The 18,779-nt window shown below is 36.8% G+C and overlaps 2 protein-coding genes across 2 annotated transcripts; both read right to left on the bottom strand.

Annotated features, from left to right (window-relative positions):
- Positions 1-12,995: 12,995 nt before the first annotated feature.
- Positions 12,996-15,059, bottom strand: LOC149727748 (phosphatidylinositol N-acetylglucosaminyltransferase subunit C-like). The gene is made up of 2 exons (XM_089888181.1): positions 14,978-15,059; positions 12,996-14,224 (listed from the first exon to the last, which is right to left on the bottom strand). Exon 2 carries the CDS (start codon positions 14,216-14,218, stop codon positions 13,352-13,354), a length of 867 nt encoding a protein of 288 aa, XP_089744307.1. The 5' UTR covers positions 14,219-14,224; positions 14,978-15,059; the 3' UTR covers positions 12,996-13,351.
- LOC149727747 (rRNA-processing protein FCF1 homolog) lies at positions 15,048-16,336 on the bottom strand. The gene has a single exon (XM_089888188.1). It carries the CDS (start codon positions 16,164-16,166, stop codon positions 15,555-15,557), a length of 612 nt encoding a protein of 203 aa, XP_089744314.1. The 5' UTR covers positions 16,167-16,336; the 3' UTR covers positions 15,048-15,554.
- Between the last annotated feature and the right edge of the window lie 2,443 nt (positions 16,337-18,779).

The raw sequence follows: 18,779 nt of genomic DNA, 5'->3' as shown, positions 1-18,779 counted from the left end.
ACACGATCAGGATACTTGGATATAATATGTGCTAAAGGCGTCCCATCTTCCCAACCCTACTATAGTAAGTTTGGGATAAGATGGTCCACATTTTCATTCTCTTTATTGTTCCATTTAGTAGTAATTAAACCATATTACAGAATTATATAACCAAAACGTCTCAGCTCTAAAACATTATTGTTAATTAACAGAACACGATTTTGGGATGGTTCGTGCCAACGTTATCCATCTTACCCACAGTGCTATGGTAACACGCGACTCACAGACGGTAAACGAATTATTAATTTTAGAATTAGGATTGTTAAGTAAAATAGACAAATCAAACAGATTTCAGGACGAGTACTTTCTCGAAAGATTGATTGTTTTTATAGAAGCACTTGCAAAGCCATTGTTCGTTAACAATTGAGCGACCACAACGTCATAATGCTTATTAAACAGTATCTCATCAATGGTCGCTTCGAACAAATCGAAGAAAAGTTGTTTTTTCACGCTTTTATGTTGAACCGTTGTCGAATAACAAACGGACCAGGCTTTATTAGATAAATCGCGAAGTTCTGAAAGATAATTGTGTTGTCATAGTAGATAGTACTTGATGTACACTTTCATTTCACGCTTCGATAGTTTCCAAGTGACGTATAACTCATAACAAACGCTGTTGTTCTAAAACTTTCCAATATTTTAATCAAAACCCCCCTACTGTAATAAAACAACTTGTTACGTCACAGAGGCATGCTTGGAGTGATACGTTGCAAAATAAGTCACCGCGACGGATAGCATCTAACCGAAGTTTCGATGCAGTGACAAAAAAACCCGACGAAATGACCGATTTCCTCATTATTGTAACAAAGCGTGTACAACAATCGCCTACATCACAATCAGTCTCAGTTACGTAATAATTACGATTAGGAAAATGAGGCGCGAGCGTTTTTCGAAAAAGTGAATTAGCATGGAGGCTGCAAGCTGGTTGCATAATATGTTAAATAATCGAGTTCGCGCGATCCATTGTTCGCAGATTGAGTTGTTTGTTACGTAATAATCATTAAACAATGGTTAAACAAAACCTATTTCACCTCTGACCCCTCCCAGATGCTACGCTACGTCATAGGTCGAAGGTGAAATTTTAGACCCGGGTAAGCTGCGGAGTAATGTAATTAGACCCTTTGACGCCGTGGTATTCCTCCGCGGGATATGGGTTTAACATATGCTACAAACCGCTTGGTTACCACACATATACCCAAATCAAATTTTCGAACCCTGTGTCATGTATTTCACAAAAATGATTTACAATCGATCGTAACAATCGCAATTGTGACGTAACAATCGTACATTTCAAATTAAGTTTTTAAAAACCTCTTGTGCTGTCGATCACGTGACGCTTATTTGTTTTGGCATGGGTTTGTGACGTCATACTGATTCCCACAAATACACTATGACCTCTCAAAAATAGAAATTTTAGAATAAACGTGTTGACATTGGCTCAGAAATATTAACCGTGACCTCTGACCCCAAGGTGAAAGGTCACCTGCCCCCTTTGATGTCCAGTTCTTAAGTGACCCCTATTGTTCCCATTGTTGTAACAGCGCAACAGACCGAGGAACAATTATCTGCGAAAATCATTTTCGCGTCGAGTCCCAAATATTTCATTGTCTATTTTTACGTTTTTCCTAATTATTCGGGGTAAGTTGGACACTGTTGGTATATAATATTCCATGTTTTCTAATCGTGTTTTTAACATTTAACAACGCTCTTTGGCAGTCGTGAGGACACATGGTTGTACGAATTCTTTCTTCACTACCGAATGGGACGATAAAAAGGAATGAATGAACCATCTTACCCCAATCTATTACACACAGTGATTGGATATAACAATAAAGTTTTAAACGATTAAAACATCAGGAAATGGTAGTTTTATTTATTCTGGCCATCCCATATTAATTGGAAATAGATTACGACAGCGCAATAACAACACATCTAAAACGTTTTTTTTACTGGTTATTTTTTTGTAATAAAATTCCCATTAATGATGATTTTACAACTTCGCAATATACGGTATGTCGAATTCCAACATTACCTTATTATTCTTTACAAAACAAATCGACTAAATATTCTTGAAATAAATAAAGGGCAAGGTCTCAATCCTTAAATAGCACAAGATTAAATTTCGGACAAGATCGTATTTTTATTACTGGCGGAAAATTCTCACAAGGACCAACTTCCTGTCTACTGTGGTTCATTGTAAATCACACACGGGTCGTTTGCAAGCCTTGTTTCGTCACACAGTCCTTCCGTGTCGTCACAACCACCATGTGTACACATAAACTTAAGAAAACGTCAAATAAAAAAGCAATTCGCAGAAGATTTAGTTCAGGATGGTTTCAAACCATAAGTAGCAGCCAGCAATTACATCTCCGCTTACAAGACGCAACTTGTAGCGTCCTCTCTCTACAAAGGACTTTACAAGTACCTGGGGCTAACTAAACACGCGGTTGTAACCCCGCGGGGTCACGCATGGGTCGAATTTCACCCACCAGGCCAAAAGCCCGTGTCCTATCCGCGCTCGACAAAACCAACTTAGATTTTGAGCAAAACTTTCAAAGAATTTTACCGAGTCTCCTGCGTGAAATTCATTTAACTTCGGAAGAATACTACAACGAATGACGTAAGAGGCCATGACGTCACTATGATTGACACTTAGTCGGTGGCCGTTAGCGAATGGATGATATTTATTACGAAACAATTAACCAGTGATCAGTTGCTAAGCAACCCGAGATGTTGAATTAAACTCGTGGGAACTATGAGCGAACAATTGATTTTGTTTGTGAAACAATTCGTAAAATTTCTTTTAAAATTAAAATCCAAATTCCGCAAAAACAAAGACAAAAAATTCTAAAATTCTTGGCCGCGATCTGTATTTTGTGACATTATGACGTCGCAAGGATGTATTCTTTTGGAATAATCAACTTTATGTCGTATATTTCTAACTAACACCTGCGCTCTTGTTATATTTACACGCGAGGTGGGCCCAGTGGTGTTCAAACAGCAGATTACTTGTTTGCGGATTATCCACGGGTGTTGTAAACCTTAGGTGTAAGCCTTGTTCGAGTGATGGATCTACCCCGAGCAAACAGCGGGAACCCAAGCCCCTATTCCCCGCCGATGAAAACAAAAGACCCGAGGTGTTGGTTTAATCCCATGCGTGGGTTTTAGTGGAGAATGGCCGCACGAAATTCGGTAATTAATAACGACAAAGGCAAACGACAGGTTGAAACATCACCACCGGGTTTGGAAGACCGGTAGCCCGCAGTTTCTACTTAAAAGACCCGAGATTCGTTTTCTATTTGCGTATGGTGAATATTGTTAGCGGAAGAGTCCACACAATGCACGGCAGCTGTTCAATTGTTGCTCCATTCATACATAACAAATAGGGAGTCGAATCCGTAGTTATTACACGAAATTACGACCCAATTGTTTTTACAAGTGTTCAGTAGCGCTGTAGCGCATGTGGGAAATAGGAAAAGCAGCAACCGCGAAACAGACAATGTTATTTCATGCGAGAAAAGCGGATTCGCATCAGAATTTGGAAATATTTGAACAATACATGCGTTAACATTGGTTCGAATCTGATCGACATTTGCAGTCGTTGTATTTGCAAGAGGGATGCCATATTAAAAAAATCCGTGTAGTGTTGACCATTTAAAAACATAAACGATAAAGAATCATTAATTATGACGTCACAAGTGAACAACGATGACGGACAATCAAGTGTCTGGAGTGACGTCACAACAACGTTGTCAGATCGCCGCGGTTTTCAGTTCAGATCATCCGTGACGTCATCGAAGCGCGTCGTATCCACGCGAGAAAACACGGGTAGAAACACGTAGTTCGGATTGAAGATGTCATCGCTTCTACTATCGCGGTTTCTAGACGCCTCGTCGACTGAATGTTTTCGGCGGAAAAGTAAAAATAATTTCGGAAAAGTTAAAAACTTGTCATCGGTGGTGATAAAACCGAGCCGGCTTATGACATAACAAATACGTAACAAGGCCCATTATTTACGACACGATGACAGCTTACTTGGCCCTCGCATTCTGCCCGATCTAATGGAGCGTGGCGAACTGTGGTCTTGTTTTATTTTATTTCTATGTTGAAAAACATAATTTGTGTTTTGGGAAACAAAATTAGGCGAAAAATCCGTAAATAATCCCGAAAAGTTTAAATTTGCGGAACCAATTGTGCACTTTTTACACAAATTAAAGACAGGAAGATGTTCTATTGTTTGACCACAAACGGCATTATTACGCGGCAGTCACGCTGTTACTAATTGTGGCGAAACAATCAACACATTACTCTGACATTGTTTATTTGTTTGGTCTCGCGTTCCGTCGATTTAAAGACCAGAGTGGTAACATAGGGGCAACGACCGCCGAGCCCCAATTTGGGCGAATTATGACAATGCCCCACACGACGAAGGGGTTTCCCCTAAATACAGAATGGTGAAGGAAAATATTATTTTAAAGGTTGGGTAACCGGTCCCAACGGTCGTTATGATGTAACAATCATAGGGGAAAGTAGATTGTGCTGAAATAAACGGGTTACTTATAGAAAGTTATGGTAACGGAAAAATGCCTTTATGACATCACAATGTTGAATTCTGTAATATCAATCAACACCTTTATAAAAAATGGTCAACAAACAATGGATTTTTCATCTATTGTTACGTCACACGGATAGTTACACATGTCGACTCGCTATTGGTCGATTTGTCAATTTACAGACGTTCGGTACAAAAGTGATTGTTCGTTCATAAACCTGGATTTTTATAAGACAAATAAACTGACATACAGCTTTTGTGACGTCACAACGCTACCGGTTGGCAGCTCGCGAAATCTTGTTCGGTTGAATTTACGTGACATCACAATGACACTTGTTATATCACAAATAAGGCAGGGCAGGCTTTGTTCGTTTTGAATTTATAGAATTCATTTCACGTAAACGCGATTTAATAACGACGCGGTTTTTCGGAAAACATAAATTTAATTATTCTATGCGCGCGCTGCCAACGAAAATGTTATTCTTTAGTGGATTATTACTTGCATGTAACAGACAACTGTGACGTAACAAGAAGGAACAAAGAATAGGCGTCGGGTTCGATTCGCGTCGATTCGGAAAAAAATTAAAATTTTCTAATTTCGAGTCCAATCGCGGTTGTCAATTCGAAATATCCGGACGACGTTGGCGACGAGTCGCGGCGGGACCGACTCGCTTCATTTCCGGCGGAACGAAAACAAACACCCGACCCATGCGGGGCGACAAGCCCAAATGTTATGAAATTCCACGCGGTTTAGTGAACACATCCGTAAATTGGGTTTTCCGCAACTTTTGTGAAGCAACAAACGTCTACACTCTCCGGATTTCCGAAAAAGGCAAAGTTTCGCTTCTGCGCGTACAGCTGCGAAATTTGTTTACACGGAAACTATTAAACCTCTTCTTGAATACAGTTACAAAAATGAGATTAATTTAAACAGCAAAGGAGGGAATTAGCGGCAAAACAACAGTCATTAAAATCCCAACGGAAAATATAATTCAGTCATAAAAAGCGTGGCTTCGAACCCAATAATAATTCGAAACGGATCTAGGCTGTAATTGTTTTGAAAAGTACAAGATACTATATACAAATATTTAAGGTAAAAATAAAAAAATTCAACATAATTTAATTAAAAAAATGCAAGCTAAAACACGACAAATCTCTACTCCCATCCAGCGGATAGATATTGTTAGACATTTTAACGAAAACAACCTTTTAGACTTAGACACTTTATGCCAGTTCTTAATTTAAATAACGGCTTATTTACTTTACTTGTTCGCGATGGCTTTTTAAAATTTACGAGTCGGTTTATTATTACAAACAATAGCGCAATATGTCATTGTTTAATATTCGATTCTTAAGTGTTTTAAAAAGATCGCGATTTCGTTTTGAAGAATTCACATCTGTAGCGTCTATTATGATACAACTGTGACGTGATAAAAGGATCTGTGATTCTTGTTTTGACGAGCAGAAAGATATTCGTGCACCTGGTTAATTGTGACGTAACCACTCTGTTTATTCGGTCATCACACAGAATACGAGATCACTTTGATAGCTCGTTTCCATGCCAACCATTTATTTAGTTAACAACGGTTATTCTGTCATTGTGTTGTTATTATTGTGATGTAACAAACGACTTATTACGCAACAATCTTAATTGGCGGTGGGATATTAGAACAATTGTGACGTAACAATGCACTAGAACCAAAGTTCCGATGATTATGACGTAACACTTTTCATATTTTAATAAAGACGACAATAACATAATTATGACACAATAAACAACTTAGCAAGGATGTCACTCAAGAGCGTTGTACAAATATTGAAGTTGTATTAATATCTCATAAACATCCACAACTTTATACCGCAATCGCGTATTATTCATTGTTGTTTAATCGATGTCGTTTTACTATATATCGCGAACAAATATTTAGATTCGAATTCAGTTAAAAAATCAAAGTCGTTGAACGACATTGTCTACCTCTAGAATCACTGATTAAACAAATAAAACAACAATGGCTCGTTATTACGTAACAAAAGGAATAATGTTTACTTTTAGATGATACAGCGGTTAAGTTGTTGTGATTTCTATTGTTATTATTTTATTTCTATGCCGGTCACCTGCGGTGGACACCAGACACGGGGCAACAATGAATTTATAAGATTTTTTAAAAAGAACATTGCGTGTAACGAGTTTTTAAACGATTGTTGCTATGCGACCAATAAACAAACGGTTTGTATCTATGTGGGTGAGGTATTGCAGCAAGCCTTGAAACCTGAGATTCAGGACAAAGATAGACCCACTATCCCAAAATGTTGGAAACGCATTTATTGCAATGAAGACAATTTTAATGCAAACAGAAAAGGATTGCCGGAATTGCAAGGTTTAATTTTGAAAATATTTACCCTCAAAATTTGTTGCCAAATATAGAAATAGCATAAAATTATAGGGACGCCATTCCACATTATGATTGTATTGACTTATGGCGTAAAACTTGTGGATTGTTTAGAAATGGTATGGCTGCAGCTAAGGTGTCGGAAGCACTTACTGTAAATCTTCGCGAGCGTGTGTGTTGTGTTTGTGATGTCATAATAGCGAGGAAAAATGGCGCGGTCGAGGTTGGTACATTGAGATCACGTGACGCGTGAAAAATATGGATAAAATCAACTAAATGCACTTAGCACCGGGAAATATAACATTTCTATGTTTTGACACGGTACAGTGACCGCATAATCTAACACGAGATCATGAGAACGATTGACACGTCATAATAGTCCAGTTTCCTGCTTCTATACAGTTAAAAATTAGCTCGTCTCCGTGAAAAAGGACAAACCAAGAAATGGTATCGACCAGCGTAAAAAAGTTGTTTTACACCCTTTCCGTATAATCAACGACACAATCTGCTTTGTTATCTTTTGTCGCGTCGTTTTAAAACACAGTATTCGTATAAATAGAACTGGAACCAATTTAGGCGAATTTCCGTCGGAATTTTACGAAAAAATACGTTTTCTCGCATTTGAATTGCCATTAATAACCGGCCCACAATTTGAGAAACACGCGTCCCTTAAATTGAATCGGCTCCGAGTTTGTTGTTACAAGTGAAAAAGATGTAGCCCCTGGTAATATTTAGTAGGAGCTCAAATATTGAGCAAAATAAACAAACCCGAAAACACCTGCTGTCCGGGAGCCGTGTTTTTAAACCCGCTACAGTTTCGGCTGCTGAGAGGCTATAATCGTTCAAGCGGAAAGCTAATTTCTCTGAAGACTCAAAATTTTCGATAACCACTTGTAAAATAACAAAAGATTTCGCAAAATCTTGTTGTTTCAAGACAATTGAAAGAACTTTCGCGCATTAAACGATCGAGAAGCAGCGATACTTGAGATATGGAGGACTCGAACACATGAAATCGGATTCTTCAACCTCACCAGTTACCACAATATTGCTTCCTCTGATGTTACACGTTACAATGGCTATTCTGTCGTCACACACTCGTGCTGAGGCCGTGACCTCTGACCTCTTGCTAAATTAACCGTGACATAATCGTGACTTCACAGTACATTTGACGATTTTAGACAAAAAAAGGCCGAAACGTGGAAGCAAAAAAACGAATATTTTGCAAAGTTGAAAGACGTGTGTTGCTCACAGATTACACTGTGACGTCATACAACGAATCGCTCAAATAATTTTTAAATTAAATTTTCCCCGGTTCAAATTGTTGGGAAAGTTTAGTGCCAGTAATTCACGAACAATCGTGATTGTTTTTGAGATAATGGGGCATTATGACAGGTACTGTGATGTCACATACACCACGACGTTTACTTAATCTGTAAAACCAATCAAAACACGTGTTCTCTTCACACGCCCTTGTCATTATTAGTGGTTTATTACGTCACAAAGGTTAAATGCAGATGCGCAGTTCGTTGTAAGGTGAAAATTTAATTAATTTTATTTTTGTGCCTTGAATTCTCTGAGACGACACAGTAAGAGATTGTGACGAAACAGTAGGTATAGGAGACGAGGTGACATAAGGATCCGGAAAATCGTGAAATCGCGTTGTCAATTACGACGATATTTCCGCAGCGGTTCTGTGGTTTGTTTACATGATACCAGATCTCGTCCTGGTCGACGCCTGGTGCCGTATCTTGAGCGCCATCTCGCGGTTGTGTTTATCGTCATGGATCAAAATGCTCTTTGTTGTTGTGGTAACCAATAGCAACGATAACATGTCAACGAAAATTGATCAAAAATGGGAGAAACAGAAAGGGCAAGTTCGAATTTTTGATCAAATCGGGGTAAGTGAGGCAGCATTCGTTTATTACAAAAGAAACAACTGTTATTGTTGCAGAAAAGGAGCCAGTCGCGTATTGTTCGACAAAAATACATTGGAACACCCGATAGTCAAAGTAACAACGATTTTAATGCCTTCAATGATGTAACAAGTAAAACGCGAAAATCGCGTCAATTGATAGTTCGCGGTCGCAGCGTTGTTTTGATTGGTGATTGGGTGACTGGTATCAGCGCTTGCGATCGCTAAATCGTTTATGTAATCGTTCCGTGGTCGACCTTGGGAAATTGAGCACGGTTTGGCGGGTTATCGGAGCTCAGATCGCCGCAGATTAATCTGCAATTGCCGACGGGTAGCAACAACATGAACGAACATGCTCATTTTGGTAATAGCGCTATTCGGCTAATCTCAACTAGGGCGTTCCCGCGGCTCGACTCGTCAGGCACGTTGCGAGGGCGATCGAAGCCATAATCGTGACTGCTACTTCTGGGAAAACATGCTAGCGCGTGCGAAGATGCAAAAACAGATTTTTTATTTTATTTCTCACGGATTTAATTTTATGTAAAAAGTTAAGTTCGGAATTTGCTAAAAAATTATCAAATTTGTTTTTGAATTAATAGATTGAATATTTACCTATTCCATAATAACAAGTTTTCCAGCGCAAAAAACACTGGGCTAGCGTAACGTATTTTCGGTTCTTAAGTTGGCGTGTTTTAAAATTCAAATCCCAATAAAATTAAGTTAAATATATGAAAAAAAGCCACTGGATATGCATAAATTATACCACAATATTTGAATGTAGCGTTTTAACAAATACACCACTGTTTTAAGTACACAAAAGGTGAAATTCAACACAGTTTATCATTTAGATTCAAATACACATGCCAATGACGTAATATAACGTAGTTGGTATTTTGGTTTGAAACAGTTAAACCCGTGTTAAAATAACATCGAACATTAAACAGGAGTTGTTATGTGGATTAAACAAGAGCTTAAGAAGTTTATTAATTTCTACAACTAAAATCCGATTAAACCTGTGTTAGTTATAAATAAGACAAGTCATTTGACCGGGTCGTCTGGTATTCGAACCCAGGTGTAGTGATAATCCATGGGATTATATGCAAGACACGACTTTTAGAGGATGCTTTGGTTTTGTGTTCTTAGAATGGAAGATACGTGGTTCACGCCCCGCCACAGGTATTTGTTATTTCCGCGCTACGAAAAGCGTAACTAATTGTTCGTGAACAATGAACAAGCGATTTATTAAGGGTGATTGTCGTTGTTATATGACGTAATAATCAGACGGCGCAAAATTTACAGAATGCTGTAATCCCCTTGTGACATAACACGGGAGAAACAATTCGCTAAAATCTTGCGCATCTTTCAAGTTCAGTTCACCCCGCATTTATCAACCATCTGGTGTAAACGATTTACCGGACGAAGGTCGCATCCGTTCTAAGGTGACAGGTTGTTTATAGGACTTAGATGCCAGCATAGATAAGCTTGTCACGTCATATTGAACTTTGTGAAAAAACAAGGCACGTGCCGGCCATGTAAAAGCGTTCAATTACAAAAAAATAAACTTTAACCTCTTATGACGCAACAATAACGATTAATACAAACAAAAAACATTGCAGTTGGGGTTTATGAACGCATAAGACAATTGTGACGTCAGTGAAACTTGGCTCCGTGAAATTGTGACATAACAAATTGCATTCTAATTAATAAATAAATATCTTCATTTAAATTTAATAGTTTATTATTTTGTCGTTTACAAAACTATTATCGTGACGTTAACGTTAGGTGGCGTATTCCTTATAACGAGTGACTAATTGTGACGTCATAGAAGCTCTTAGATCACAAAAGCATGCCGAAAATTTATACAAACCGCATTGTGACGTTGCAAACTGGTTCAATATACGCTCGACCCCACGACACAGCGTTATTACAACAACACAAGATGAGATGACATGTAGGCGACTGGTACCACGGAACACAAGGTTAGATTTCATGCAAGATAGTTTCAACAAAACTGATATCGTGTTTAGGTCTCGGTCGTATCGGCATGTTTTATCAATGTCGGACGATTCGCCAAAAAAGATCACGACCTTGGATATATAAGGTTGTTTATGCTTTACATTATCATCAGGGTATAAATCTGGCGGATCTTTAAATAAACTGAAACAACTTCGATCGTCAATCTTTTCATCGTTACCAACATACGATGATTCGACAACTACTGAATCACGTGGTTATTTGTCACTCAGCCACGTTCTAGAACCACGATTTCCAAATATGGTCAGATGAGTAACATAAATGAATTACATTTTTATCCCATTGATAACGAAAGTAGGAGTAACATACAAAAGACAGGAGTCGTTATTTTATTATTATGAATTAAACAAAAGTACAAAACTTATTTCGTAACGCTATGCCCGTCCCAGCCCATAAACCCAATAATTTAATAAAAAAACATTTTAATTCAACAACATGTAAGTTATAATCGGAAACAAATATACGTAACAAACCAGATTATATTTCCATATCCAGATTGGGGTTACTTTCGGTCAACCGGGAGTCTATGTTCGTAACTTCCGGCCCGGTTGACTGGCGTGGAGACAATCAGGATACTGTGACGTCATAATAAAACAAATCGAAATCGCCAAAATTTCAAAACAAGATTTTATTATTTTCGCAACAAACAGATTTTCGAAACGATTATGAGATAAAACCACGCACAAAGATGTATTCTTGGTGTTAGATTACGACGCATTTTATTTAAATAATGTGATGTGAGAGGCCAAGCTTAGTTGAAGATGAATAAAACTTCTTTTATTTGGAATGTTTTACTTTTTTAAACGTTTGATATTATTTAAGCTCACCCCCAGTATTTTAGTGTAAAATACCTTACGGTATATTATAATACAGTGGTGTAGCAGATACGGTATAGCAGGGGAGGATGGGACACCTTACATTCTATTTTCTCGTTTTATTTGGTAGCAAACAAAGAACATTCAAAGAATTACATCTCATGACTCCAATAGACAGTTGTTAATTGTTTAAAACACTACCAGAATATTTTGATATTATATGCTTAAGGTGTCCCATTTTCCCCACGGTACTGCATATAAAAGCGAGTCTTTCGCGATCGTGATCTGACCGTATATCAATAATAAAAAAAAACAATTTTTGTATTCAAAAATTACACTTGTTATTCGATCGGTGTATTTGTTAAGCTTTAAATTGCCGACCGAATTTTGAAATCTTTAGGTGTTCCACTGGTTCGTGTATCACTTGTGATACGAATGGCGAAAACACGCATTCAATGTACCTGCTTAAGACCGAATTAGTGGCAAAGATTAGTTGCAACAAAACGACAAGTTTCCAAACCAGTCGGTTATAACCTGTAATTCCACGTACATTGAAGGTCTGTGATTGTAAATTCTTAATTATCAATAGGACCAATATAGACAATCTGACGGCGTGTATAAAACACGAGGTGTATAAAACAGAACACTCGTGTTATAACAGCCATCTTTACCCCGTCACGCAAGGATAAATAAGTTACTTTTATTTACTCAGTGTTCTCGGAATGGGAAATTTTCTTATTTGAACTGCCTATTTTTTTAAATACCATAAACAACAACTCGACAAATTCTATCACGAATATTTTCCAAGTACGTACAAATTTAAGGCTTTTTAGCGGTCTCACGATTCGTATATTTCGTGGTATTCATGTCTATACTTGTTTGTCACTTCCAAGAACAAAGGTCATTATTACAAAACAACAAAATACCACTTCCTTATCTGACATTTGTAACACACCACATTATGACGTAAAACCTTGCAGCGTTGCAGGCAATCCTTTTTAAAGCACAGCATTTAACGCAAGTTGTTTTTTTGCAATCTATTTTACATTGTATAATTAATTTAAATAAAATATTTTTCACAGTTTCAATCTTATTTTTTACACTTTTTTATGAAAACGTTTAATACAAAGATATATAAAGTAAGTTTTCAGTACACGGTTAACTACCGCACTCTGGTAGCTAACATATAAAATAAAAACAACCGTTAGAAGTCAGTAAAGAGCATTATGAATGCTGAGTTTTAAACGTTTTGATTTTTGGTGCGGGCATAATATCTGGGCCATTGCGCATGTGTCGAAATGTTACTGCGCGTGTGCATAAAGTCAGATTAAACATTATAACATCCAAGACTAAATTTACACAACAGAAGTTATATATAGTAGGGTGGGGGAAAATCACCCTTTTCGTTCTGTTTTCTCGCCCCATTTGGTAGTAAACAAAGAACAATCAAAGAATTATAAAACTATATCCTCACGACTCCCATAGACCATTGTTAATTGTTTAAAACAAGATCAGGATATTTGGATATTAGGTGCTAAAGGTGTCCCATCTTCCCCCACCCTACTATACACAGTGTTGGGTACTAAATATATATTTGAACACTATGAAGTTATAAACGTTTATTATCAAATGAATTGTCTTCCACAATGGCTTCATCCCATGGGCCATGTATGTTGTGTTTATGTGGTTGCATTCGAACTAATAATGCTGGGAAAATAAAAGTTACAGAAACACATGCAACCATGTACATCATGCCCGCTGTCCAGCTGAGGCAAGTAAATAGATACAACACAACCACAGAAGTTATAAGTGTTATCACCCTTAAGTGTCCAGGATAATGCAAAAACAACAAGCGACGTAAAATCGGCCATAAACCAAATATTTGCAGAGCAAGAACAACCGTCATGAAAGTATCTAATGTAGTTTCCAACCTTGATGCTAAACACACGGCCATGAAAACAGACATGTTAAATGAGACTGAGTTACTAACACTCATCCCACTTGAACCATAATCATTAAACACAAGGTGTCCAATGCCCATGAATGTGCTCATGGCGTACAGTGTGTCACTACTTATCGTGTGCGTGAGTGTTCGTAACACAGGGGAAAGAAACCAAGTAAAACACAACAACATGACCCCTGTTTTAAAATCATGAATCACTTGCTTAAGTGTTTGTGATGTCATAATAGAATGTATGTAGTAACCAAGTAACAAAAATTGCAAAGATAAAGTGAGTGCAAGTTTAGGAGAAAACCCACCTTCGGACAAATTCCACCACAAGAGGCAAAAGAGAGACAGAGCGGTAAACTTTTGAGTCAAAACAACGGAAGATTTAACAAGGTCCATAAAGTCATACTTTCGACAAAACCGATTTTTTTCCATTTCACTCAAGAAAGAGACATCAACATAATTGTCAGGAACACCCTGGTCTTCGTATAAAACTTTTCGCCATTTTTGTTCCCCTTGCTTCATCATGAAAACCTGACAATAGACAAGATGTATATCACACTGAGATTCAGTCAACTTTGATTTTTAGATTTTTTTACAAAAATGTATGTATGTTGCCTTGCAGAAAAAACATCAATTTCACAACTGTATCAAAACTGCTACAACAAAAAACTAAACAACATCAACTACAGGATAACTTTTTAAAACTATTCTTCAGTAATACATCCATCATTTAAATGTACCATAACAACTAATAAGTTGAATGGTTAAATTATCAGATGTAATTTAATGGTACAACTTAGATGCTGAGTGCAGTCAATACCCGCTTATATTACAGATAACTAAATATAAAAACAGGCAACAGTTTTATTATTAAAACTATGTGAAGCATGAAGTTAGCAGCCAGATATATAAGAAATTGATTTCAGTTTCCAAAACACAACACATATGTCTATATATCTCAACTATGTAATAAATATAACAAAATATCGCCACTTATCTAAATCTATATTTACTGCATAATATTTTCCTAGTCAAACTGCGACCTTTTCAGTTTAGTGCGCAATATAACCACTGTGTACAAACGTTTTATAAATATCTTTCTTTCCTTGCTATTTTGCTATAAACCCCAAGAAAATTATAAACTTTTGAATACTTTTGTAAAAGTTTGCGTACCCACTATTCTATAGAAACAGTTCCATCCAAACTGGACACAGTGCATGTTGTGAAAACTGAAACCAACTTAAATGTGAATGAACACACAGTGATTTATAAATAGAAACTTACAATGGTTGTTGAGGTTGGAGTTGTCTGGTTTGTAGAAAAATCAGAATTATTTCAAAACCCTGCACTCTAGTTCTAATGAATGCACAATACTTTTAGTTAAGTTTTGCAACCACATGAAACGTGTTTTAAAATTAAAGACAAGAAATTCCAAATTCTTTACAAAATGAAACAAAATTTCACTGATGAGTTTTAATGCAATCTGAAAGATATTCCTGCCATTTGATCAATACACAAATTTTTACATGTCTGTATTGTGTGCGGTACACCCTGTCACAGGGTCCCTGTGTGACTGATGTGCATCTTGCGCATGAAGCATGTGATGCCAGTATAGGTTAACACATATCACTCAGGTTTACTAATGCCCATTCAAAACACAGTTCAAATTTACAATAGTTATACAATTTAACATTAGGATTATCATTGCTTGTTAAACTCGATTTACAAACACACAAAGTTGCATGAGTGATAGATGCTTTCACACCAAATATTTAAAATGTTACATCTTGTTGAGTTACAAGATAAATTTTATAATTGAATGCGCTATTTTTTAATAATTGCGTCACATTTAATTTCCACATTACTGGTCAGATTTAGGTGCACCAAAAGCATCCGGCATTCTCTCTATTGTGTATTTATGTTGTGATAAATACATGATTGGAACACCGGGTATCTTTCGAATTCTACGTTTCAAATCACGATCGCAAGTCGCTACGATGTAACATTTATGCTGAGTCACCCGCTGCACCAAACAGTCATCCGCATACGTTCCTTTATGCATGCACGGTAGTCGATCAAATCGTGGATCTTTCGCAATTCTTAAGGCAACTCGAAACTTAGGACCCAGTTTTTCCAGTTCAGCCATAACACAGTCTGTTATACACGGTATGCATTTAGCATACAAGCAATCCATCATTGATTGCATCATTTCCAGTTTGTTTTTGATCGAGAAATTAATGAAATTCGTGTCAACAAGGATATGATAAGGTGGCCCGAGTTGTTCGTTGTATTTGAAGAACAATGCAGAAGATTGCTGGGGTAAGAACCTCTTTACCAGTTCTCCAGTTTCTTTCTTTTTAATATTCACCTTTTTCTTCTTTTCTTTTTTATTATCTCTTGTGATTCGTTTATCCTTTAAATTGATCATTCGTTTCATCTCAGCAAACTTCCTTGTTCTTTTATCTCTTCCCATATTGACCAGTATTTAACTACTAAAACTGATAAATGTATAAACAGCTACTAGTTATGGTATATTAACACAAAATTAAGCTATATATCTTTATAATAAAGTAAAATCAGTATAAACTGTAATCGTCAGTAAGCAGCAACCTAAAACTTAAATAAAATAAAAACGAAACATGTGCTGAGGGAAATCCCCGTTTTCATGGAGATTTCATTTCAAAGTTTCATTGACATCTTGTAAAAAACACTGTTTAGTGGATTATGCATTATTTGAATGAATGTATGTGTAATACGGAAAACTTAATACCAGTCGCATTTCATAAAATTGTCTCTTATTTTGTTGGCGATTGTTTATATGCTTTGGACTAATAGAATATTTACCTTTATGCGAGGCAATTTGGACAACAATCAGTCACCACTGGGACTCTGTCATGCCTAGAGCCATAGAAATACCGAGTAGTCCAACCCATTGTTACGTAAAACACTAATTGAACGGCAATTTGGGTCCAAAATAACACAGTTGGTATAGGGAAAATGTATGTTTTTCGGTAAATTACAGAAAAACTTGGGCCTAAAAACAAATTTAAAGGTTGAAGAATGTAAAAAACATGTGTTATTTGTTTTCTGTGTCAAAAAACGTCAAAAATTAGAATTGGAAGCGGTTGATTTGCGACATTTTAGTCATTTAATGCGGCTAAATTTATACATTTTTCTGAAAAATGTTTGGTAAGGTAAATAGAAGCTGTTTTACACCTTCCCACAATAGGAAAACACAAACAAAACGTAACAAGTTCGTTTAAACTCATTGTCAAAGTCACCACTTTTGCTCTATTTTGGACACACATAGACGGCGGTTGGACTACTCGGTGTTTATACGACTTTGGTCATTTCCAAAGACACACACACACACACAACTAGCATAGCGGCAGCATCGAGCCTCGATACCCAGTAACTTTTAAAGGAGCATCCTAACAACTGAGCCACGCAGCGTAGGTACTTTTCGAGCTTACAGAGCGCTACACGGGTTGATGTCATATATATTACATATAGATAAAGTTAAATAATTGAAAAATGAAGCAGGGTAACTCAACTGAAACACAAGGGCATTGCACAATGAGCCTGCAACATACAGCGTATACTTGTACGCAATATAGAGATTCCCCCACTATAAAAAGAAACCGAAAGTGAATTTCTTGGTTTGTATTGGGGAAGTAATAGCAAATACACAATGTCTTCGTGTGCACAGACTATATTTAAAGGTTTTGTAGTTCCTTAGTTACTTTGCCACCCACTGAGATATATAACATAAGTTCCTTATTTCAACATCGCCAAGGGACTTTCAAATCCACAGGAACTCGTAAAGGGATTACCTTACAAGTTTTATGTAACTATATACGGTGGCTGCATACGCAGTGTGTATGAGTTAGCAAGTTACTAACAATCTCAGTTACTAATAAGCTTCTATCGAAAAAGTTTTGAACTACTGTTTTATCTATAAATAGCTTAAAACGACTGTCGTTGTATCGCTTAATACGCCTTGTTGCTTTTGTGCCTTTTTCCGATCATCTTTACCGTGACCTAATAGACAAAATAAAGCCATTCATTCCTACTGGGTTAAATCACCATAGTATACAACGTTGCATATTTGACAGGTCGGTACGTGATACGATTCTTAAAATATTCCGAATGTTACACGTGACCTATTTCACAACACCAGTTGGAAGAAATGGGAGGCAGAGATTAATATTCATGTAAGGCATGTTTACTGTGGCTGAACAAGCATTTCAAGAATGTACATGAAATAATCACTATTTTAAGAGTTTTAGTTTGAATACCTGTACCTATATTCAAATTGGCAAACGTATAGGTATATTTAAGTTGCATTTTTGCGTATTGTTTCCACTAAGACTGAATACACATATTATAAAATAGTTTCGAGTGAACAAATTTAACATGTTGCAATTAATAAAAAATCCCCACTTATAAAGCAATGACAGATGTTACAACATGGTTGTTCTATTATGTACATTGTACACCTCATGCCCGCTGCTTTATATAAGTTACAACTCATGTACCTTAGATCTTAATCGCTATTTATTCAAATATAGGTCAAATATTTATCCAAAGCATTTGGGTAAAGGGACTTTTGGCGCGTAAATAAAGTACAGGTAGTTTCCAATTGAAGTGGGGGAGTTTTTGGATTTGGGGATTTTTCTAAAGTATGCAATATTTGCGTGTCAACCTATAAAGCATTGCAACGTTAATGATAACTTATTAATTGTTATAATAAAGGCAGTTGAATGTCACTTTTTTATTCTTTTATGGCAGAGTGATTTACGAATTTATAATACGGGTTATTATTTCATTTATGCCTTGTGCTTGCTACGATTATTAATGGTACAGTTAACTTTATGGGTAATTGATTTTTTTATATTGCTGACAATTAGCACTAGCCATTGGTAAGGACCAGGCTGATATTGTTTTAACGTGTGATGTAACAGTGATATTTTTGAATTGCTGCCGTCTTACCTCATGCGCAATGTCGGCTTATTGGGCGTGAAAGTGTTTCTTATTACGAGTAAGCTGATATTTATGGATTTGTCACCCACCGCAGTGAGCTTTG

The sequence above is a fragment of the Ciona robusta genome, chromosome 11, assembly GCF_009617815.1.
Source record: "Ciona robusta chromosome 11, ASM961781v2".
Taxonomy (NCBI): Eukaryota; Metazoa; Chordata; class Ascidiacea; order Phlebobranchia; family Cionidae; genus Ciona; species Ciona robusta.
This window is presented reverse-complemented; position numbering and strand designations above follow the sequence as displayed.